General features: G+C 40.7%; 1 protein-coding gene across 5 annotated transcripts in view; it reads right to left on the bottom strand.

Moving 5' to 3' along the window:
• The window catches only part of LOC127429777 (histone-lysine N-methyltransferase 2A-like), a 40894-nt gene that overhangs the window by 11195 nt on the left and 4800 nt on the right, over positions 1-24899 (bottom strand). For 3 of the 5 annotated variants that reach the window (XR_007895334.1, XM_051678950.1, XM_051678953.1), the window contains exons 2-25: positions 13280-13349; positions 9737-13098; positions 9401-9578; positions 9091-9316; positions 8905-8966; positions 8337-8822; positions 7792-7862; positions 7453-7692; positions 7228-7374; positions 5893-5988; positions 5674-5794; positions 5485-5595; positions 5128-5312; positions 4858-5031; positions 4552-4662; positions 4383-4456; positions 1799-2004; positions 1496-1596; positions 1236-1373; positions 898-1056; positions 668-800; positions 497-575; positions 254-414; positions 15-167 (exon numbers count right to left, since the gene is read on the bottom strand). Coding sequence is in view for 4 of the 5 variants with exons in the window: in XM_051678950.1 (XP_051534910.1) it covers positions 15-167; positions 254-414; positions 497-575; positions 668-800; positions 898-1056; positions 1236-1373; positions 1496-1596; positions 1799-2004; positions 4383-4456; positions 4552-4662; positions 4858-5031; positions 5128-5312; positions 5485-5595; positions 5674-5794; positions 5893-5988; positions 7228-7374; positions 7453-7692; positions 7792-7862; positions 8337-8822; positions 8905-8966; positions 9091-9316; positions 9401-9578; positions 9737-13098; positions 13280-13349 (6844 nt within the window). In the remaining variant the exon portion in view is untranslated. The remainder of the gene's footprint in view (positions 1-14; positions 168-253; positions 415-496; positions 576-667; positions 801-897; positions 1057-1235; positions 1374-1495; positions 1597-1798; positions 2005-4382; positions 4457-4551; positions 4663-4857; positions 5032-5127; positions 5313-5484; positions 5596-5673; positions 5795-5892; positions 5989-7227; positions 7375-7452; positions 7693-7791; positions 7863-8336; positions 8823-8904; positions 8967-9090; positions 9317-9400; positions 9579-9736; positions 13099-13279; positions 13350-24899) is intronic. The other 2 variants (XM_051678952.1, XM_051678951.1) reach the window with 2 other exon arrangements.

Below are 24899 nucleotides of genomic sequence, written 5' to 3'. Positions count from 1 at the left end.
TATGTAACTGATACCTGGGGAGGGAAGTGGTCTGTTAGAAGGAGAATGATGACATGGTGGGTAGCTGGGGTGTCTGTTTCTAAAATAAACCATTGGCTTTGGTGTGGAAGGCACATTATAGGGTTTTATGGAATCTGTAGGTACAGGCAAAGCAGTGTCCACTTCAGCTGAAATGTTTCAAAATGATTAATCTTCAATAGAACAGCAAAGTGTTTCAATGAGAACAATATAAATGTAAACTGAATCTTCTTACCTGAAACAGGTGGAGGACTATGAGCAACTGTGTGGTTGTGCTCTGGAGCTGCTGTGCAATTATTGATAGTTTCTGTCACAGAGGGGCAGCAAACCAAAATTCTACATTTATAGACGCAGCGCTTACGGGCATCTAGAGTACTCCAGTAGACCCTCGAGCATCTGGGTAAATAGAACAAGGCATGAAATGGAAAAAAACACAAACCACTTACTGAAATAAAAACACTATATGTCTCAAACTTACTGGTATCCCACAGGAAATAGCTTCCTCTCACAATCTGACAGCTCAGTTAGCATGCCAAGACAATCGATGGTCATAGAACCTGCACCGAAAAGAAAAAGGGTTAAGTTCTGATTTGGTGTTATACTTTGATATTATTTATCAACTGCAAGCACCCTACAAAGAAATACAGACCTATCATCAAGTGGATGTTGTTTGGTTCAAGCCCATTAAGAAACTTCCTTCTCAGAATGATTCCCTCTGATTCCCTCAGACTGAAGTCCACAAGAATCCTCCTAGTCACTTCAAAGCCTGACTCTGGCACCACCTATAAAAACAATTTTCTTATGTGCAATTAATTCAACACTATAAAACAGAAACAAAATCATTACTGCATTACAAACACAAGAACATGATGTCCTTACCTCCCCCTTTATCAGATCTCTATGATGCTGACAGTAAACCTTCTTGTCCTCTAAAAAGGCACACTGCTGCTGTCGTGCACACATGAAGTGGTAGCTGCTGGCACAGGAAGTCAGGCAGCAACTTACTGTTGCTCCAGGTTTGTGACAATTCTCACATCGCTGAGAAAACAAAGCATCATGCACCTTTTTTTTTTTTTTTTTTTTTTAAAAGAGGTGAAGACTAGTTGCCTATAGGTTGTTTGCAGGCCTATTCAGTAACAAAGTTTTACATACATTGTATTTTATAGCAATAGAAGTCAAAAAACAAACATGACACTTAGCATATGGCTTAGGTGTACCAGCTTTTTGCCTTGAATGACTGCCATATGGACATTTTTGAGAGAACCATCAACATCCTCGAACACCTCTGCTGACCACAGTGCACAATTCACATGGGTCCACTCATTCTGGCCAATATAAAGCAGTCTCCCACAGTCCTACAAAACAGATAACAACGTAAAAAAAAAAAAACTAATGTGGACATGACAGAAATACAGTATAATCTTAAATACACATCTTTGCTGTATCTAATACATTATTTTGGTGGATGATTACTCACATTTGTATTGTCATCTCCATAATTCAGACAAAGCGCACACTGTCTGTTGTCACTGACACCAGGAGGAGGGGGAAGTTCGGTGCTTTCTTCATGATTTGGGTCTAAACACAACAGAGATATTCCTGTGTAACTCATCTACATATACAGCCTAACCATCACAACTCTGTTTGGGCTGAAACATTAAACTATCAAATTTCTTTTCCACAGAAAATGTTTTTTGACTTAACTCCACTAAACCAACATAACATGCCAGGTAGTTTCTATAGGCCGTATGTTTTACATGCTTTTAAGTGAGTTTCTCACCATGGATATGCCCAGGTGTTGGAGGTGGTGGTGGTGTGGGGAGCATCGGGGAGTCAGGCTCTCTATGGGCTTTAGGCCGGGGAGCAGGGATGATCTTTTTCATGAGCAGAGGCTGCTCAGCCCTGGCTATCTCCTCCCTCTCCTGCCACTGAGCATAGTTGTGATCCAAAGAAGGGGGCAAGACAGCATTGGGAAGTAGTCCACTACTGTACAGGGACAGAGACAAAACACTGCCTAGTTATCTATGTCTCAGATGTATAGCATTAGTCTCTGATTATCTAACATATGTATAAAGACAAAGTTATCTACTTTGGTTTATATGCATTAAGTTTGAAATAAAATATAGACTCAATCACCAAATTTGTTGCAAGTTACAGTACAAAAGACACTAAAATGAGATGGTCATACTTGTAAAAACGTAACAATGAACATTATCCTTCCTTTTACGAGCTATGGCAAAGGTGAAGATATTCGATATGTTTGAATAACATATATTTGCATCTGTTACTTACATAAAGCTATTGTATCGCTTCAGAAGACTTATAGTACAGGAGTCATATGGACTACTTTTATGGTGGCTTTTCTTTGACCTTTTGTCACTATACTGATGTTGTATAGAAAAAAGCAGTGAACATTCTTTCAAATGTTTCATGTTCTATGGAAGAAGAAAAAAATACGAGTCATATGTATTTTTTTTATTTACTCACCAACATGAGGGTGAGTAAATAAGGGCAGAAATTTCAGTTTTGGGTAAACAATTCCTTTAAAGAGTGAGTATTTTATGTCAGGCGCACACACACACACACACAAACACACAAAAACAAAACTTTTAATAATTCATGGTTACAAATAAAGTCTAAAAAAACAAAAACAAACCAAAGGTCAACCGCAAGACTTGTCAAAGCACCCATGTGAAAAGTGACTGTCAGCAGACTTCAAACAATGGAACTAGACCATATAGGCTGCATTCCCTCTGGAAAGGTGATATTTCTGCTCAAAGGAAGAGCAAAGAATAGACAGACACCCGGCGGTGAGGCTGTTCTCGATGCTCAGAACTTAACTGGTCTCATTATTCATTTGTATGTCAAAAAAATCATGTAAATCTCAATTTATTTTGCGCCAAAAATGAAAATGCTGTCATAATTTACTCACCCTCATGTCAATCCAAACTAGTATGACTTTGAGGAACACAAAAGTAAATGTTTTAATTAGGGATGCACGGATACCACTTTTTCTCTCCCAATCCGATTCTGATACCGATCTTTATCCAATACCAGTGCTGTTTTCTCTTAATCAGTGTAGAATATCTATACCTCACAGTGTGACACTAATTAGGGCCACTCTTTTATATGTAAAGAAACACAAACCACTAACTACACATTATTTCAATATACATGTATACATATACATGTATAACCTATTAAAACAATTTTTTATTGTTAACAAGTCCACTCAATAATGTAGAAGCTAAATTAACAGTAACTCCAGTGAAAGTCTTCAGCAGAAAAGAAGCCAGTTTTCTTTGCAATTTTTTAAAACTTGTATCTGAACTTTGAAGGATTCAGATCTCTTTTTTGTTCACTTTAGTTGTAAGAAATAAGTCCACTTTTCATTCACAGTTATTTTTTGGAACCCAGTCAACTTAACCATTGTTGACATTGGTAAACAAATAATAATCATAATAATAAAGTATTATTATTATTATTGACTTTTATAGTTTTATAATACAAGAGTAATATATTTCAGTCGTGAACCTTTTACTTTAAATACGTTGAGGCTTTTACTTTGACGGTCGTAACACTCCAGGAAGTCCTGTAAGTGCCTGTATTTTGGGCTAGTTCATTCACTTCTTATTTAAAATCTGGTAAACTGGTCCTTCGGTGACATTCTCAATGCATGTCAAGAGCAAACCGAATATTGAGCATCAACATCTGAGATTTTGTTCGTGTGCAGTGCTCACATATTGCGCACCGCTGTGAAGGCTGAAAATAGCTGCGAGCGCATCACCAGCCTGCACGTGCTTGTGTGTCAACAGAGCAACATATTTACTTACTAAACATAGCCTTTTGCGATTCACAAAGCTATTGCATGTCTTCAAGAGACTTTGAATGAAATGCACGAGTCATACAGACTTTAATAGTGCTTTTATGGTTCTATTGTCATTTTTGGAGCTTGACAGCAACAAACATGACTAACACACAGTACCAGATTTGGATTGGGCTTGTCGGACCAATACCTGATCCTTTTAAATCAACAGCATCAGAGCCAATAACGATCCAGGTATCGGATCGGTGCATCCCTAGTTTTAATGAATATTGTGGGCAGTCATTTCAATATATTAGCAGTGGATAGTGCTTCATTTTTAAGCTCAAAAAAGAACCTTTAAGTATTTTAAAAGTAGTCCATGCCTCATATTCCAAGTCTTCTGAATGCATGGTGACAAACAATATGAAATGAATGTCATTTTTCAGTGAAAATCTTGACATCCATCACGCATTCATGGGCACTACGAAAAGCTTGTTCACAGTAGCTCACAATCTACATTGTTTACGCTAAAAAACAAATTCACAGGGGAAAGACTTACTTGGGAGAGACTTTGTGCATCTCCCAAAATTTGGACTCCTTAACCTTGAACCATGGAAAAATCCGCTCCATTTGCTGTAACAAATAATAGTGACAGTACCATTAGCAACAATAATATAGGACTGCAAGGGGTTCCACTTCAGAATTCTGTGTCGACTAGTTTATCTCACCCGAATAAAGAAGGACTTGAGCATGCTGTTGGCCTTCCTGCTCTCCAGCTGACCTCCATCTGAATTGATGGCTGTCTGGATGATTTTCACAATGTCATCACTGAACTCAAGCTGAAAGAGAGAAGAAGAAAATGACACCTGGCTCTCGCAATGTATGTGACCTGCATTTGAACCCGGCTCTGAAGTCCTCGCTATCAGAGGTACAAAAAGCAGCAGGTAAACTTTCAAAGAAGAACAGAGACAAAAAAGCTACCTTTTTACTTTACTGACTCATGCACTGAAAAGAAGATACTCAAAAACTCTTACAACAGATTTATATTGTCCAGAGTCCATTTTCTTCTCCACAGACTCTAAATTGAGGGGCAAATCATTTGGCGGCAAGACTTCTGTTAGCACAGGAGGGTCAGGGCCCTCTGGGGACCGGCGTGAGGGAAGGCTCTCTTCAGTCTCCGGATTCAGCTCAGGAGGCTTCATAACCGCCTGAGACAAATGAAAATAATACAGACAATAAGCAAATCAGTGAAAAGTCTAGTGAGAAATCTGTGCTTTTGTCTTCCTCAGGAGATGGCAGCTCACCTGTCTGTAGCGAAGCAGGTGAGTGGATGTGCGGGAGTTGAGTAGGGCAGTGAGAACTTGGCGCATGGACTTCTCAATTTCCTTCTCCAAGACAGTGCGCCACTCAGCAGGATGGCACTCAGTGCATTTTATGCAGGTGTAGACCACATTCTCAGGCAGTTTCGACAAGAACTCATACATATCATCTACATAAAGGTAAAGATCGAGCTTGAGCATTTAAGTTCTGTCTATAAAGACAATTAACATTACTCAACTATATGTCAGACTGTACTAAAGTACGTTTAGTCTCGAGTTACTGAGTTGATTAGTGAGGTACACTTAACTGTCATGTAGGTAACTGTCATGTAGGTAACTAACCTGTTAAGCTTTCACATTTGGCATGCACCCAGCACTCGCACTTCCCACACTTCATTTTGCTATCATAGTCATCATCATCACAGCACTTTTTACAGAGAGGGCAGAATTTGCCTGGGAGACAAAAGTGACTGATTACACAGAAGTTCACTTACAATACAAATATACAAAAAAGGGTTGATCAGTACTGACCTTTAGCAATGAGTTTGGCACAGTCATGACACAAAGAGAAATCATGTGACCACTGGGCATCTCTGGCCTTCCCTGGTTTGGTGGCTCCGCAACTCTTACAGCACACACACTTGGTGCAAATCTGTGACAGAAGGAAAAATATCTATGAGCAAATGTTACAGGCACCCGAGGTTGAGAGAGAGAGAGAGAGAGAGTGTGAGAGTGAGAGTGTGTGTGTACCCAGACTCTTTTCTTCTTGGTCGGTCTGGTAGGGTGGTTGGGTCCCAGGCACTCAGGGTGATAGCTGTTTCGGCACTTGTCACACTCCAGTAGCTGCTGCATGATAGTAAAAATAAAGTGTTCAATTTTGAATCCACCGGAGACGTTTTTCTAACATTTAAGCCCTGTTCACACATGCAGCTACAAAGCAACATGATCTCATTCATTTTTAATGGGAGCTGGCGACTTCCGGTGACATGAACGACAGTGACCGTTGGCGACTAAATGTGAGCGTGTCCAGTGACTTCAGAAAGTTAAAAAAAAGTGTAACTTTTTGCAAATGAGGAGCAACTTTCTGCAGCAACTACCAATAGGAGTAAAGATGGGCTTCGTTCACACCGCAGCTGAAAGTGGCCCAAATCTGATTTTTCTTTTTCACTCACATGTGACAGATCTGTGAGCACTGCAGCTGCACTTTTTATAAAAACTTTCCTCTGCAGAATGTTAATTTTTTGTGACAAGAAAAAAAATTCCTTGTCAAATTAAAATTATATATTAGTTAGCAAGCAATACGTTTCATTTGTGATCTGATTTTCAAAAAATATGGCCAGAACGGTGCATAAGACATTTAGTATTTGTTATTTCTGGAGTTTTTGAGGGCATCTGGGAGAGAAAATACGCTTTAAGGGCCATGCTTTAGAGTTAGTTCCCCTTGATATGGTAATAAAGTGTCCAAAAAGGACATGATAATTCCAGAGTAATGCCATATTTTTTTGGCCTATAATAAAGGAGTTTTTTTTTCACCAGCACATACCAAATGGGGACATTCTTCAAGATGTTGTTAAAAATGTAGCCACAAAATCTGACACAGGAAAAGAGCTGACTCATGCTCTGATTACGAAGCTTTTCCATTTATCTTTTACCCTTAAGAATGCATCACATCATACTCAAGTTTTGCATTTTATGACATCATAACAAAAACTACTACTTTATTACTACTTTAACTATTTAAGAATCATACTATAAATCTGACATAAATCTTGACGCAAGTTATTGTTGTATTAAAACGTATCTTTCCTTTCAGCCAGGAGGTTTGAAATCTTCCTCCCCAAATTCCAACATTGTGTTTTTTCAAAATCAGTGCTGCTGTTTTTGGAACATGCTCAGAGCTTCTCAGCAACACTAAATCAAAGTGTCTAAGACTGAATTTAGGATAGAGCTTTGAAATATGAAACATACTTGCCACTGAGTTAAATAGCAATATTCCTCCTGTGGTTTCACAGGGAGTCTTTTTCAGCACAAGTAAAATTTTTATTTATATTTAGCCAATTATGGAAACTGCGAGAAGAGTCTTACTTTGGTTTTCTGATATTTCCGGCCACAGACATGGCAAAAGCGGCATCGGCGACAACACCAGTTTTCCCACTGTTCCTCATGGGGGCGCTCTGTCTCTCCCAAGCAGAAGAGATGGAAGGGTTCACAGCACACCTGACAGAAAACAAACTGAAGATAACAAGCCATTAGTACACATTCCCATCACTTGCTGTCTGTGCCTTCACTAAATCTTCAAATAAGACCTACCTCTACATTACCACTGCTGGCACAAAGAAAGCACACCACCCGCGGGTTGATTGGCACAGAGGTGAGAATGCTGAGCCCACCCATCTCCCACACATTCTCAATGTCATAGTCCTCCTTGAAATCTACTCTGATTCGATGCACTCCATCGCAGGGCGCTTTCTGCTTGGTGGTGCCCCCAGTCGAGGGAGTGCTCTGGGAGTTTAAAGTACTGAGGTCAGGTTTGGAGGCTATCTTTTTTTCCTGTAAACAACCACCATGCAGAGAGTGAGGTGATAAGACAAATTTATAACAATGTTCATGGCAGAAAATACAACAAAACTGCCTGGAAGATCTGCTTACCTTCTCTTTTGGTTTAGACTTGGGTGGTTGCACACATCGAGTGGTCTGTTTCTTTAGTTTTGCTTCAGATGCTAAAACAAAAGTAATGATCATTTAACAAAAATCTAGTGACTACGTTAAAGGTGCACTGACAAATGTTTTTATTCATTTCATTGTCTGATAGGATAGAGGTCTTTGACTTGATACCTTTGGTGTGGATGCAGCATCAAGCAAAATCAAAAGCTTTCAGTTACCAATACCATTGTAGAAATACCTTATTCATAGGCATATTCGTGGGTGCATGATTAATTTGTTCCTCAAAAGCTCTGATAACAGGGGTATTACCTAGAGTAGTATTCAGCTGGTCATGTGTTTTCAACATGGCGGCGCCCAGGAGGGTGCACCCAGCTCTATTTAGAATAAAACAGCTTTTTCTAGACCACTGATATGACTGGAGTCTTCATCTCATGTAAATGTACATAATATAAAAAAAACTCAAAAATACAATTAATTTCTTTGTGCAAAAGTACATCATATATACAGTGCATCACTTGGCTCTTTCTTACCTGTGTCTGTGGCCGAGCAGGGTTGACTTTGTTGCTGAGACTTCTTGGACTCACTGGGCTGGGACTTCGCAAGGCCTTCCTTTTTTGCTGGCACTTGGCTTTGCTGCTGCAAGCACTGCTGGGAATGTGCTGGTGGGGACGATGGAGCTGTATGCAGAGATGTTAATGAAGGACTGGGCTGCTGCTTCCGTTCTTTTCTGGAGGCTGAGCTCAAAGGGGCTTGAGAATGCTTGGGATCATCGGGACTAGAGAGAGTAGATTCCTTTGGGGAAGAGGTTGGTGAGGGTGGCGATGTTGGTTGTGTCTGCTTTTGTTTGTCCTCTCCCTGCACAGGTGGTGGAGTTTCACTTTTCTTACGGGGAGGGTCATCCTTTGAAGGAGGAGGGGCTGGTTTGGTACTTGCTTCAGAACACTGAGATTTGACATTGTGATGTGCATCCTTCTTTTCTGACAGTCTATTCCTCTTCTTATCTTTTTTACCTGTAGCTGATGCAAATGGAAAATTAATTGAAATACAGCAAAGTTGAGATACAGCAAACTTGTAAATGAGTATTATCAGAAAGCTGACCTTTCGCCTCCTTCTGAAGAAACTTTGAAGGCATCCACTGCAAGTTTTGACACTTCCTTACTCTATAGCGAAACAAGCAAATACATTTTAGAACTTTCTGACAATTATACAACATGTATTATACTATAAGGTTTTAAGTACATGAAACAACAGTACGTTGCTACTGTATACTTATTTTACACTCACTTGCAGCACTGCTTTTTAATATTGCGTCCCCCAAATTTGGGCTTATCCAGGCAGTTGGTGCAGACCCCACAGTCATTTGGGACCTGGCAGCCTGGACACTGCCCGCAGCGTCGAGAGCGCCGGCCTTTTCTGGGTGCAGCCTCCTGGACCATTTTCTGCCTTGTTATTGGCTTAATGGGAGGTGTGGGTGGTTCAGCCTCCTCTGACCCCGCCACTGATGATTTGTCTATAAGAGCACATCATTTACATGTGAACATGCAATATTGATATTTACCCTACAAATCAAACGAGCTCTAAGATGTTTTCTCACCATCGTTTCCCATGGAAGACAAGATTTTTTCTCTTTCCTCCCATGGCAAGGCACTAAGGGTGGGCATGTCATCTGGGAACACAGCACGGTTGCGACCAAGAGCTACAGCTGCACGACGACACACATGCTTAATGCGTGGACCACGAACTGATGTCTCAGAGGAGTCACTCTCCTGAACCTGCATAAGATAAACAAATGAAAATTGTGCTTTGTACATCTTAAAAAAATCTTCCTGTCTTAGAGGGAAGATCTAACAGATTTTTAACAGATCCAAATATGCAGCAAGTTGCAAACCATCAGAAAAAAAGACAATGTAGAGTTAAGAGAGGGACATACCTGCAATTTGGGCTGATCACCAGGTTGTAACTCTCTCTTCTCTATCTTACTGAGCTGAGCCTTTGCCTTTCTCAGCAGTCCTGCAACACGCCTGTCTGTGACTGGCTGTTTCTCAGCACGAGCTAACATGGAGCCCAGTGATGTGGTGGCAGGGGGTTTTCCCATCTGCCCTGCCTGGATAGGAGCATTCAACCTCTCCTTGTCTTTCTCCCTCTCTACTCCCTCTGTTTCACTATTCTTCTCTGAATGTCTGCCTTTTTTGGGCAGACGACCCTTGGATGACAGGGCCCCAACTGGTTGCTCGGCTGAGTCGCTCGGGGAGGCCTCCGTACCAGAGTCAATCGTAACAGACTTCTTACGACCAGGAGTTCTTTTTTGGGTGAGAGTTTCTTCAATGTCCCTCGCCTCAACTGCAAAAAGGCTGGATGTAGAACTGGGAGAAGCCTCTGATGGAAGGCTCTTCCCTCTTTTATCCCAATCCTTCCTCCCATCTCTTTTGTTTTCCTTTCCACGCTCTCTACACTTTTCCGTCTCCCTGTCCTTGTCCTTTGGACCAATGTCTCTAGAAGTAGAGGCACTCCGTTCCTTTCCTGCTTTTCCAGGACCCCCACCTGAAGCTTGAAGACTGGGGGTAAAAAGAGGGAAGAGCTGTGAAGATGAAGCAGAACTCCCACTCACACCAAGACTCCCAGCAGCTCGTTGCCCATCGGAAACCCCATGGCTCGTAAGGCCAATGGAGCCTGAGGAGAAGCTGCTGAAAGCTTGAATTAAGGCACTGGCAGCAAGTGGACTGACTGCAACTCCAGGCAAAGGACTGGAATTACCAGTCACGCTTATGGGAACAGAACTGCTTAACAAGGGATGTTCAGAGGCAGTTTTCCCTGTCTGGACTCCTGACTGACTGCTCCTGGTAGTCATGGAGTGTGAGGGTGACCTGGGTTGTCCACGGGAGAACCTCGACCCCTTCCTCTTTTTGTTTGATGTTGGCGAGAGCTGAAGAGGGGACAGAGAGCCAGGGCTGCTCCCTGAGGAGGACGGGAGCGTGACTGACTCAAAGATGCGGGAATGAGCCGCACTTGGAGTGAAAAGAGGGGGGCGCAGTAGGGGGCTGCGCTTTTGATGTGGTGTATCAAACCGTGATGAGGGATGCTGGTGGTGATTGTGGTGGTGATGATGCATGGGGGAGAAAAGCCTGGTACCTGCCCCAGCTGTACCACTTGGTGCAGGGAATCCTCCTGGTGTGACACCACCTCCACCAGGCCCTGGAGGCATGAGTCCCACATCCTCTGCAGTGAGTGGTGGAGGACGAAAGTTGTCGAAAGTGGGCTTACGAATAAGGCCCTCTTTTGCATACTTGGCAGAGGAGAAGTACCTATTTTCAGCACATGACAAAGATTTCCAGCGAAAAGTGGGCTCCCGTAGTATAAAGCGCCTTTTGTCATGAGAGCTGGAGAGCATTGGTGGGGTGGGCAGGAAGGGGGCAATGGAATGTGGCATCATCCATGTAGAATGGGAATGATGCTCAGATGCACTGGATGAAGCTGCCTGGGGGGGCTGAAGAGGGCTGAGAAGAGGAGGTGGGGAAGAGGAGGAAGAAGCTGTGGAAGAGGCTTGTTGAGATCCAGCCTGTGAAACAGATGATGACATCAAAACCCCTGTGGCTGGACTGATGATGGCCTGTTTCCTTCCACTTATCAGGCTGCCCCTACTGCGTGCCACTAAGGCCCCCCTCCTATGACTCTGACCTCTGCGACCCCGCCTGCTGCGCTCCAACAACACTACATGGTCTGGCTCTGGCTCGGATGGTGGAGATGGTGGGTGAGAGGCATGGTGCAAGCTGGTCTCTGTCTCTCCCTGAGAGGCAGGGGAATGATCAGGCTCTTCTGAGAGGGCCTGGGTGCCATCGGAGGCCTGAGAATCACAAGAGGAGTCATCAAGGGTGGGGCTGCTGGAGCGAGACGATTCACCAGAGGAGAGCTGAGAGGAATGCTGTGAAACAGCGCTGGAGCCACAGGATGCCGCACTGCTACTAAAGCGCCCGTTGCTAGTGCTGTTGTTGCAGCTGCTGTTAAGAAGACTAGCTGCAACGGCGGAAACACTGGGAATTGGGACAGGGGATGGCAGGGAAGGGAGAGAGTCAACAGTAGGCCCCACCCCAGGTATGGAAGCAGTTCCACTTGTGACCGGAGCTGTGGAAACAAGAGCAGGGGAGGATGAGGCTATGGGTTGTGGTGCTGAGGCAGATGCCGCAGAGTCCAGTCGCGCAATTTTCATGTGTGGTGGTGGAGTGCTGAAACTGGCCTCATCCTCAATGAACCGCTTAGGAGTCTTGATGATACGCAAGGACACTGTGCTCACAACAGGCATGATAAATTGCCTGATATTCGTTAGCTGCGTTCGCCTCCTGTGCCGCCCACCCTCAAGACCTGTAGCTCCCTGGGTGCCTATAGCTTCTTTTTCTAATAGTTTCTTCTTCTGAGCCCCCTTCTTTGCCCGCTGCAGCAATTGCTTTGCAATAGTGGCATCAGTGCGTTTGGAGGGAGGCACAACACGCACAGGCTTGATATGTCGAGGGCTCTGACGTAACCCTAATGGTCTCCCAAGTTTAGTTGGGGTTACAGGGTAAAATGTTGGAGGGGAGTCATGGGAATCTGGGCTAGTGCATTCATCAGCAGGATGAGAAGCCCTGAGCTTGAGATCATGTGAAGTGTGGGGACCCAAATCTTGTACCTGACGAACCCTGAAGGCCTTATTTTTTCCAGTCCCAGTTGCTATAGAGGACAACTCCTGGACAGAGGAGGCAATAGCAGCTTGAGCAGCAGCAGCAGCCTCAGCTTTGAGGCGCTCCGCAGAAGGCGGCCTGCCCCGCTTCCGTCTTTCCACACCAGTAACTGGGACACCCTTCCTCACAATGGCCTTCAGCTTAGACTTAAGTGGGCTCAGTTTGATGTCCTGCAGTTGTTTTAATTTGGTCACTTTGGATTCCCGGCTGATTTTGTGAAGCTTGGCCTCAGATCCATGACGCTGCCCAGACCCTAGCAGAATTTGCCTTTTCTCCTTGTCTTCCTTCTCCACAATGTCCTTGCGATGCGCAGGACTGGTGCTGCTCTCCTGTGCTGCATTCCTGCCATCTTCAGGCAGTGCATGGCCACTCTGTTGCCAGCTCCTTTGGCTGGCAGAAGCATGAGGGCGGCCTCTTCTTTTTTCTCCAGATCCAGGAGGCCTCCCTGGTGGTCGCTTTACCTTCTTTGAAGGAACTGTGGCAACAGGCAAAGGAGCTGTCTCAACATTAGCGCCAACCTTCTGTGCAGCCAGAGCCCTGGGAGGACGTCCTCTTGGCTTCTTTTCGGGTGTGATAGGACCTGACAGAAAAAGAAATTAAGACCAGAGAAAATGGTGGTACATGCAAAGCTCTATTTTTATTTACACCCAAATGCATATACCTTATAATTTCCCAATTACAAAAGATGGATTTTCTATTTTGTATTTAGAGATATCAGAGAATCAAGAGAGAATGTGTTAGAGATGTAAACGGTACTTTACCTATTGATGTCCTTGCTGGGCTATGTATTCTTCTGTTGTCACTGTCTGTGCTAAAGCCTCCAAATTCTTCCTAAAGAGATGAAATTTAAGAAAGATTTACTAAACTCCTGGGAGATTGCTGTGGTGGAGTTAATGTTTGTGATTTAACCATAAGAATCTAAAAATAAATAAATTAATAATAATAAAATAAGTATCCCAGTGAAACCAAACTTTTGTTTGCTGACTCATATAGTTCCTTTGTTACATTTCCTGCTCATTATCATGAAAAGGAGGCCACTCATAATGTTAGGATTCTCATTCTGAAACCATCTACCTAACGGTTGCTTATAGTTTTAGAGTAAAAAAACGTATTCTTTCTTTGCTATAGGACTGGATATAAGCAACTACCTCAATTCATAATCCAATACACTGCAATGCATCACAATATCATAACTGGATTGCATTTAAAAAGTGCCCCAAAGACGCAAAGTATTCCCAGCATGTCCACAGAGCAAGTGAATCTGTGGGAACAGTTTTAACCTCTTGAGAAGGCTCTGACTGCAGCGAGAAATGCTGGTTTTAGAGTTTTTGTTTTTGTGTGTGAGTGTGTGTGTGTTTGTTTTTTTGACTGATTGTGTGGAGCAGTTCACGGTTATTCATTACACACAATGCATGTCCTGGACATAAACATGGGAGTGGATTAAATGTATGGAGAATGGAGACTTAAGCTGCCATACATCTTTGCATCAGCCGAAAACCCTCCAACACTGTCATTTGAACCAGTGTCAAAAGCGGAACCGCTTGTGCATGACAGAGACTGAACAGCAGCCATAGAAAATAATAGTTCTGAGATTTTAAACTACAACATTGAGTTTGTTTTATATCTGTATGTATAGTGTCTTTTAAATGCAGTGATATGAATTGAACTGGTCCGCTGGAAAACGGCAGATTTTACCCAACTTTTAATTTGTCCGAGGTGATAAAAATGAGAAATCTTTTTAAAATCTAGTTTAAAACACGTCAAGTTCGTAGAAATGTAATCTTTGTTTACAATTTGGCTTCATAATTAAAAAAAACTAACATTTATAGCATACTCTAACAAAAAAAATTAAATGTCATGTGGTGTAAACATCAAGTCAAATGTATTAAAATACTTACCTTGCACTAGGAATACATGAAAGTGTACACAACTTAATATATCAAAACAATTGTTTCACTGTATATTATTTGTAAGAAATATTAAGACAATTTTGCACTACTCACGCCTATATATTTTTTTTTATTACAGCTTTTTATGAGTTTAATTTTTCATGTAAAAAAAAAACAAAAACAGAATGTAATCGTTGTACCACCCTAAATTAATTAAATAAAAGGATCTAAAAAAGACTGATAGAATGAGAAAAAGATATTGTATTGGCAGTCCTACTTTGTCTACACTGAGTTTATAGATGCAAGCTAATTCGACAGACAAGGCGTTAATTCCCCATCCTGTTAATTTTCATTATCATTTTAATATCTATATTCCAAATCCACTAGCTCTGGAAACATATTTCATTTCATTCATTTGTTTAACCACCATCTGTTCAAAACAGCATCTGATGTAGCCATAACATGACCCTTATAATACAAATGCAATAATGCATATGATCCTCTCATCTGCACTAAGGGTATCAGGCTCAGTAACAGCATCCCTAATGAAAGAAGGGACAGTTCATCTGAACTGAATAATCCAGCAACTCATGAGTGCAAACAACACGCTATTTGTACCCCAAATTAAACTGTCAATTTATATTTGCACTTAAGTTCAGTATTACAGTCTGGAGGCTACTAGACCAGTTGTCCAAAATTATAAACTTTAATGCTTCAAAGCACCAACTGAGTGTTTTACCTTGGACTTTAATAAGTAACAAAACACATCTGTGTTGCCAACTGATGGCACCTCCTCCTGAGATGACCAGTCCTCTCCATTTCCACTCAAATATCCTTTGCATCTGCTGTTGCTAGGCTGCATGACATCAGTGCTGATCTCACCGTCAGGACATCTGTTGCAATTGCCATCTCGCCTGACAATTGCTCCACCACCGTCAATCAAACAGGCTAAGCTTTGTCAAAGTCCTATGATAGGATTTTATAAAGCTCCAGGCTTTTATGATAGCCTCGTGCTTATCACACACCTGACGTATGAGATACAGGGAGAAATGCTGATTACATGAGCCATTTGGGCTCTCGTCTTCCTGATCTAATTCTGTCATAACATTTTAGGCAAGCTGTAATTCCAAATCCATTTTTGAGGCAACTTAAACGCTCAGTATCCCTTTAAGTCAGCTACATTTCCCACATTTATCAGATTTTTCAATGGGCTTACAGTGCAGATGATTACTGCAATTACCATCTGCTCTGCAGCTGAGCGCGCTGTGTTTTATGTAGTGATAAAAATGTCTCAGTCATTGAAATGTCCTTAATGTGAATTAAGTTGCACACCAAGGATCCAGACTGGGAGAATGCACACTCTAATCTTGTGTGAAAGGTCATGTTCCACGGAGCATTTAAAGGATGTTATAGGAGCACATCATTAGGGATTCCCTGTGGATTGCTTACAAATCAAACATTGGAACAGAGTGATCAAGTGACGTTTGTTTGTTTGTTTGTTTTTATGTTTATTGCCATACCAGCAAAGGTATTTCATGGCAAGTGCAAAAGAAATACAGAAAAAGTAGATAAAATACATAAAACCATAAAAGAAAAACAAATAATTCTATATAAGATTCTATAACTGTATTTGTGATCAAAATTCTAAAAGTTTTCCGACATCGTACACAACAAGTCAACTGTGGAGCCATCTTGAAACAGTCAGCAAGGAGAGCTGTTTTAATTGGTTTGAATGAAACAACTTCAAATAAGGGATCTACGTATGAATATCTATGCAGAGGGCTTACATCACACGAGAGGCAGTTTGAACTCCCTCCTCAACGAGCTGGCCGGAAGTGAACAATTTTAGTAACAAAAGTTTTAAATATTGATCTATTTCTTACAAACACCTATGGTTTCACTTTACATTAATTAGACCACTGGAATCATATTAATTATTTTTATGATGGATATTTGTACTTTTTGTAGTTTCAAAAAGCTGGCACCCACTTACATTTTATGGAACTACAGAGCTGAAATATTCTTCTAAAAATCTTAATTTGTGTTCTGATGAAGTCAGTCATACACATCTGGGATGGCATGAGGTTGAGTAAATTATGAGAGAATTTTCATTTTGGGGTGAACTATTCTGTACCTAAGCTCAAGCTCCACTCTTCACCATGATGGCAACCCCCAAAACTCCAACATAACAGAAGCTTTTCTAAATAACACATTAAACTCTAACAAGTCTCCCCCTTTAAATTCATCTTACACAAAGACATAACATAACATTTAACTTAAACATTTACTCTCCCTGTCGAATGCCATGCAAAGCATGCTGTGTAACAGAAATCCCCTGCCCTTTTCAGTTAAAGGGACAGTTCATCCAAAAATGAAAATTCTCTTATCATTTATTCACCCTCATCCCATCCCAGATGTATATGACTTTCTTCAGCAGAACACAAATGAAGAGTTTTAGAAAAATATATCAGCTCTGTAGATCCATACAATGCAAGTGAATGGTGATCAGACCTTTGTAGCTCCAAAAATCACAAAGGAAACATAGAAGTAACACATATGACTCAAGTGTTTAAATCCATATCTTCAGAAGTGATATAATAGGTGTTGGTGAGAAACAGAACAATATTTAAATCCTTTTTTACTCTAAATCTCCACTTCAACTTTCAGCTGTAAAAGTTAAACTAAACAGGCATCACATGAGAATTTAAGATGTAAAGGTAAATGTGAATGTGGAGATTTAGAGAAAAAAAGGACTTAAATATTGATATGTTTCTCACCCATACTATTACATCACTTCTGAAGACATGGATTTAACCACTGGAGTCGTATGGATTACTTCTAGCCAATGTTTCCTTTACGTGATTTATGGAGCTACAAAGTTCTGATCACCAATTATTTGCATTGTGAGGACCTACAAAGCTTAGATATTCATCTAAAAATCTTTGTTTGTATTCTGCTAAAGAAAGAAAGTCATACACATCTGGGATGGCATGAGGGTGATTAGTAAATGAGAGAATTTTCATTTTTGGGTGAACTATCCCTAAAAATTAGGGATTTCCCTATGCATTTGTATTATAAGTTCCTGTAAATTTAAAGAGACAAGTTCATTAAACTAAATAAATATATAAATAAAATACAATTCCGGTTTCTTAAAAGGTGTCAGTTTTTAGAAAGAGAATGTTCTAAATACTCATCAAGGTCACTTTTAACTCAATTGTATGATTTAAATTGTACACACTCAAAACAATTAATTATTTTAAGCATTAGGTTTTACAGCGAACAAATATGTTTGACCATTTGCTTATCGTTTTCTACGTCTTTATACAAAAAAAAAGTGGTCTTTATTAGATTAAACCAGTACTTTCAAAATTTCACTCTGCACTACCTCTCAAAAGATGATTAATGTCTGTGAGTTCCTTAAACAGCTATTGTGTTGATTTTCAAGCCTTTCGGGGGCGTTTCATTTCATATTCTTTATTTATAGCAGCATGTGGGGCAGTAGCTAAATTCCCTTCAGTCCAGTTTGTAGAACAGATGCAACTGGAGACTGCACACATTTATATATATAAAAAAAACACATCTTACTAAAAGCCTAACATCTTTAATTATCTTTAATTTCAACATTTGGAGACAAATTTCTTACGAAAAGCACTGAAGAACAAAATGAACTGGAAAAAGAAATCGTCACCACTGTCAGATGATCAGTGTTAACAGATCTTAAATCAAAGGGATAGTTCACCCAAAAATGAAAATTCTGTCATCATTTACTCAAGTTCATGTCATTTCAAACCCATATTACTGACTTTCTTTTACAGAACACAAAACGAGATGTTCAGCAATATATCAGCCACAGTCACTATTCACTTTCATTGCATCTTTTTTCCTACAATGGAAGTTAATTGTGACTGATGATGTCGTTCTGCCTAACATCCTCTTTAGTGTTCCACAGAAGAAAGTCATATGCATTCCGTACAACATGCGGGTAAGTAAATGACAGAATATGTGCCCTTGATTCAGATAAGGCTGATATATTAGACACAAAAATCCAAATAATGGTATATAGCTGGTGTTAATTGCATTGTTGTTTCCTCCAGCCCTGTATGATGAAGGCTTTGAGAAACGATGACTTCATCGCAGTTCCACTGTTAAGCCGAAGGTGATAGAGCACTAGAAAGCTGCAAGCAGTGGAGCTCAAAGTCAGTGTGACACTATGAGTAGCTCTCAATGACAGCACCACTCTGCCTCAGGCATTCAACCGCATGCTTGCTCACTCGCTCGCTCACACACACACACACACACACACACACACACACACACACACACACACACACACCCACCCTCCTCCACTGTGTGTGTGTGTGAGGAACACTGCAAGATGTAAACAACATCCCAAGACAGGAGGAAAGGGAGGAGGGAGGTAGGGAAGGATGGAGAGAGGGAGGGGGAAACAGTGAACAGAGCGACATTCTGATCATACAGACATGGAGAGATGCAGCATGATGAAAAGGCTCAGTGGTCAACAAGCACACATGAAAAGCTCATCTAAACAACCAACCCACACAATACAAGTTCTCTAACTAACAGCTCCGCCAGAGCTGCTCAATCAACACCCATGGCTGAGACGGAGGGGGAGCGCTGATACTGGGCTCGAGATAGTGACACTCGGCTTGGCCAAGGCGCCTGAGCACCTGCTGCCAGTGCAGGATGAGGGAGGAGGGACAGTGGAGATTGTGACATAAAACATTGTTATTCTCCACTTCCTGTCCTCCCCCATCCTGCCCCCTCTCACCCACCCCAACTTGCAAATTTGAGTCTTGCAAACCTCTCTTGCAGTACTAAGCGATAGCATAAATTGGTGGTAAACAGGCCGATAACAAAAACATCCAAACAAATGAGTTGAGCCGCAGCCATGGAAGGACAGAATCAAATCAACACGGCTATTTTTAACCATTTTTATGCCACCTCTCTTCCTGTAAATAAAAGGTATGCAAACAGTCTATTTGTTTACATACACTTATCACATCTTGTTCTGAGCAGATGGTCACAAACCCAGGAAAGTTGCTCAACATGGCATCTACAGTTAGCTTAAGAAGTGGGCATAAACTGGCAAGCACACCGCAACCTGGCAATCCCTCCCATATAATTGCACTACTCTGTGTGTGGTCAACAATACCAACACACATAGCCCTATAATCACAGTAAGCCAAATATATCTGCTAGAGGTGGGAGAAAAAAAGAAAACATTGATTCTGTTACAAATTGTGATTCTTGAGATAGATTTAAAAATTGTCTCCCTGATGAAAAATACATTTTTTAATAAAAACAAATTGATAGATAAATATAATGATAGATGGATATAAGAACCTATTTTTGTGTTAAGTTCCACATGAACAGACTTTCACCCCGAGAAGTTTCATCTCTAATTCTTTACATTTAGTCTTTTATTTCACAGCTGCTACAGCCATTAAAGCACCGCCAGGCATCGGACTTCAAATCCTCTGCTGTGGGTAATGTTTCTGTTATTATGCATAATCCACAGGTTTATTTGTGAGGTGCTGTGGAGAGTATTTGCTTTAATAAATAGTTTAGCAGTAAAAAAAAAAAAAATTCAATATAATAGCTTATCAAACCGTTTGATGCCGTGAACTACATTCTGCGCCTCCACAATATTTCTAATCTAGTAGTTATGCACTTTTTCATTTTTTTTCTGATTTTCTCCCCTTGTTCTCCCCAATTTGGAATGCCCAATTCCCAATGCGCTCTAAGTCCTCGTGGTGGCGTAGTGACTCGCCTCAATCCGGGTGGCGGAAGACGAATCTCAGTTGCCTCCGGGTCTGAGACCGTCAATCCGCGCATCTTATCACGTGGCTTATTGAGTGCGTTACTGCGGTGACATAGCTCGTGTGAAGGCTTCACGCTATTCTCCGCGGCATCCACGCACAACTCCCCACGCGCCCCAACAAGAGCGAACCACATTATGGCAACCACGAGGAGGTTACCTCATGTGACTCTACCCTCCCTAGCAACCGGGCCAATTTGGTTGCTTAAGAGACCTGGCTGGAGGTGTGCAAAATAAACAGTGAAAACATGTATTTCATAGAGGAAAAAACCTGGCAATTGCTTTGACTGCAGAAAGTAAAAAGAGGACTTGTTTATGCTGAGGTCTTAGAATTTTGTTTGTATTTTGGTGAATGTAATTACTGTAGTTCAATATCTGGGGTCTCTGGATACTTGGAGACGATGTAATAATTAATTAAAATAAATTAAGAGACATTCACTATCTCTTCAAAAATTTGGACAGTTTTAAAATATTTATTGTAGCTTTGTACTCTCAAAGACATCATTTGTGAGGCAAAAACATGTGTGAAAAACTCTTTGATGGTTGCACTGACGCGTCACTTCATAGAATTCAATATATTCGACAGCACCGGCACGAGTCATGTGAAGGCACTCAACGTGTACAAACATCAGTCACTTTTACGCATTAATAGCTCTTCCGCCCTTTTCTCTCCGTGATGAACAAGGTGGACTCACATGCCAATGCTGAAGTAAACGAACAACATGCCACTCTCATTCAGTCTGTCGGTACATGTTCCAGGTCATTCAGTTTGTTTGTGTGTGAGAAGTTTCATGAGTGTCACTCACTGTGCATGCTCTGCTGTAGCCAAACACGAGATTGGCTGTAGCAGTAACCAATCAAGCAATCTGCCTCGGTTGGACTGCGATTGCCAAGCACACAATTGGCCGCAGCTGTAATCAATCAAGAGGGTGTAAGCGCCCTTAACCGTTGACGTTGTTTGACAATGCACAGCCGGTGGCAGTGACTAAACGATACGAATTTGTGTATTTGACTCCAATTCTGAGTCCCAGTCGTTATCATGTCTTTGTACTTGTAACGAAAACCTTGCTAGCAACACCGTCAAACCGATTTATTATTCAAAAATATTTTTCAGGACAAATAATTATTTTCCAGGATATTTAGGTATTTTTCTAATTTTCCTTGACTTTTCCATGACTCGAAAACTGCATGGTAAAATTCCAGGTTTTCCTGGTAATTCCCTGATAATGCAGCCTAATTATACATGGGTTCCTTAACATGACTAATCGACTAATGGCTCAGATAATACAATGACTAGTCAGTTATGAAAACTGGTAGTTTTGCAAATCCTTTCCATTTGCCTGTAAATTCTGTATAACAGAGTAAAACAATTGTCATGTCTGAGTCTGCAATACACATTTCTTGGTGAGAAAAAAAAAAGAAAAAGGTTAACACAGCTAAATAGATCTTAAAGGGTTAGTTCACCCAAAAATGAAAATTCTCATCTTCAAACGAAGATTTTAGAAAAGTATCTCAGCTCTGTAGGTCCATACAATGCAAGTAAATGGGTGCCAAAATTTTTAAGCTCCAAAATCCACATAAGGGCAACATAAAAGTAATCCATATGCCTCATGTTTAAATCCATATCTTCTGAAGAGATATGATAGATGTGGGTGAGAAACAGATCAATATTTAAGTCCTTTTTCCTTTTCATTCTTCTGTTTTTGGTGATTCACGTTCTCTGTGCATATCGCCCCCTACTGGGCAGGGAGGAGAATTTATGAAAAAAATTACTTAAATATTGATCTGTTTCTCACCCACACCTATCATATCATCTGAACACATGGATTTAACCACTGTAGTCATGTGGATTACTTTTATACTCCCTTTGTGTGTATTTTGGAGCCTCAAAATTTTGGCACCCATTCACTTGTATGGACCTACAGAGCTGAAATATTATTCTAAAAATCTTCATTTGTGTTCAGCAGAAGAAAGAAAGTCATACACATCTGGGATGCCAGGAGGGTGAGTAAATCATGAGAGAATTTTCATTTTTAGGTGAACTATCCCTTTAACATCAATTTGCAATAGACCTTTTTCATACTCTGGGTTTTGAAACGCGGAAGTAAACATTTGCATGGTAAACTTCTACAGCGGTGAATGGGAGTGAATGGGAGATCACAGCAAATATTATTTGCACTTACCCATTTGCTCCAAGACCAAAAGAAAAATTCACAATTACATATGAATGACTTTCCGGAAGAAGAAAAATATAGAGCGCGGTGGATTAAGACAGTAAAATGGGAGAAGATGCCAAATTTACTGTCACTCTCTCAGCAGCTGTAATAGAAACCCCCTCACAGTTGTGGTAATTTGTTTTTTAAAACTAATTCCAGGGTAATAACACAAAGCATAATGTTAGAAATTTACACTCAATATTTAAAAAAAATTAATATAAAAAAGATTTACGCTAGGGATGCACCGATCCGATACCTGGATCGGTATCGGCTCTGATACTGAAGCTTTTAGACAGATCGGGTATTGGTCTGACGAGCCCGATCCAAATCCGATACTGTGTGTTAGTCATGTTCATTACTGTCAAGCTCAAAAAATGACAAAAGAACCTTAAAAACAACATTGAAGTAGTTTATATGACTCATGCATTTTATTCAAAGCCACTTGAAGACGTGCGATAGCTCTGTGAATCACAAAAGGCTCTGTTTAATAAGTAAATCTATAAAATGCATGCGCAGCTCCAGCGCGTTATTGAATGGTGCTGCTCTGTTTACACACATTCGCAGCTATTTTTAGCCTTCACAGCAGTGCGCAATATGAGCGCTACTCACGAATAACATCTCAGATGTAGATGCTCAAAAGTCGGTTCACTTATAATATGCATTTAGAATGGTGCCAGAGGTGTTTTTTTTATTTATTTTTTAACCAGAATTTGAATAAGAAGCAAATTAACCTACTGTGAACTTGCCTACAAACAGACACTTACAGGACTTCCTGGAGAGTTCAGAATGTCAAAATAAAAGCGTGAGGGTTTAAAAGTTTTTTAACGATTGAGATATATTACTATATATTACTATTATAATATATTATTATTATTATTATCATTATTATTATCATCATTTGTTTACATATTATAATAATATTTAAGTTGAACAGGTTCCAAAAAATAACTGTGAATGAAAAGTGAGCTGATATCTTACAACTAAATTGAACAAAAAAAGAGATCTGAATCATTTAAAGTACAGATACAAAAAAAAAAAAAAAAAAAAAAAACGGCTTCTTTTCTACTGATGACTTATACTGGAATTACTGTTAATTTTGCTGCTACATTATCCAGTATACTAGTTAAAGTTTTTCTAAATAGGCTCCACATTTGTATTGAAATAATGTGTAGTTAGAGGTTTGTGTTTCTTTACATATTAAAGCGTACTCTCAATTAGTTCCACACAATAATGTAAAGATATTCTAAACTGATTATGCAAAAAAACAACACTGGTATCGGATCGGGATCGGGCGATACTGAGATTTCAGATATCGGAATCGGAAGAGAAAAAGTTGTATCGGTGCATCCCTAATTTACGCTGCTAAATAAGGCGGACACGCTTCAGTCTGTGATAGTCTATACTTAACAAAAAACAAAAACACTGAAACGGCAACAAATACCATTGCAATATCGAATTGGGAAGTCTGTAGCTATTCCCAGCCCTAATTTCCACATCAAGAAATGTAACTGATTATCACTGCAATCTGAAGTTGACCACTGACTTAAGTTTTAACTGCTGAGGCAACAGATTCCCTTAAAAAAATATTAACTCATGGAATTCTTAGCTTGGCTGCTTATAGACAAAGACTTCATATTTATAACCAAAGACAAAACCCAACAGCTCATAGCAAAAGAAAAAGTCTGGTCATCTGACCGGAAAAAGAGAACTTAATGTGGTCACAAATAAGAAATCATTTAGGTTGTTTCAAAACCCCCAGCATAAAAAACAAAACATGAAAATGTTGGGGAACCCCAGTAATTTGAACCTTCGATTATTCAAGCCTCTCAAAACACTTTCAAAAGGCATTAGGAGAAATTTCCCTTCATGTTATGCAGATTTAATGCTCTGATGTGCTTATGCACCCACATTCAAGACAGCCAAAAGGGTTTCTGAAACAACATGTTCCAACACCTCACACCCACGCAAATGGGGAGCCGTGCCTTTAAGATAGAGGCCTGATAAAAACAAAGATGCGCCTCCTGTGAGGTGTAATGAGGGACATAAATTCACAGAGAATTGCTCCGCGCACTCAATGGCTGCCGCTCCCCCAGACCAAAAAAGTGGGAGGCGAAACCCCCTTCAGCCCGCCTACAAAAGCGGAATAAAGCCATGGATGGGATGGCCTGTGTCTAATTCCCTTCCAGCACTGTCCCAGGGGTAGGAGGGCTTGCTCTTCACCCTTTGATATCCACGTCTCTGCTCTTCCAGCTGCCTGAGCTTCTTAAAGGCTGGAATAAAAGCAGACACAAAGCTTCCTGCTATGATCCTGCACACGCTGTCTAGGGGACAGGGCCCTCTCTAGATAAATAGGCCAAACACCTGCTGGACTTCTTCCCTCCTTATAGGCTGCACCATTCATTAGAAACCAGTGGAGCAAAGCATTCATTTGCTGTAT

This window comes from Myxocyprinus asiaticus, chromosome 39 (genome assembly GCF_019703515.2).
Source record: "Myxocyprinus asiaticus isolate MX2 ecotype Aquarium Trade chromosome 39, UBuf_Myxa_2, whole genome shotgun sequence".
Lineage (NCBI taxonomy): Eukaryota > Metazoa > Chordata > Actinopteri > Cypriniformes > Catostomidae > Myxocyprinus > Myxocyprinus asiaticus.
Note: the sequence above shows the minus strand (reverse complement) of the source record. Positions and strands in the feature narration are given on the sequence as shown.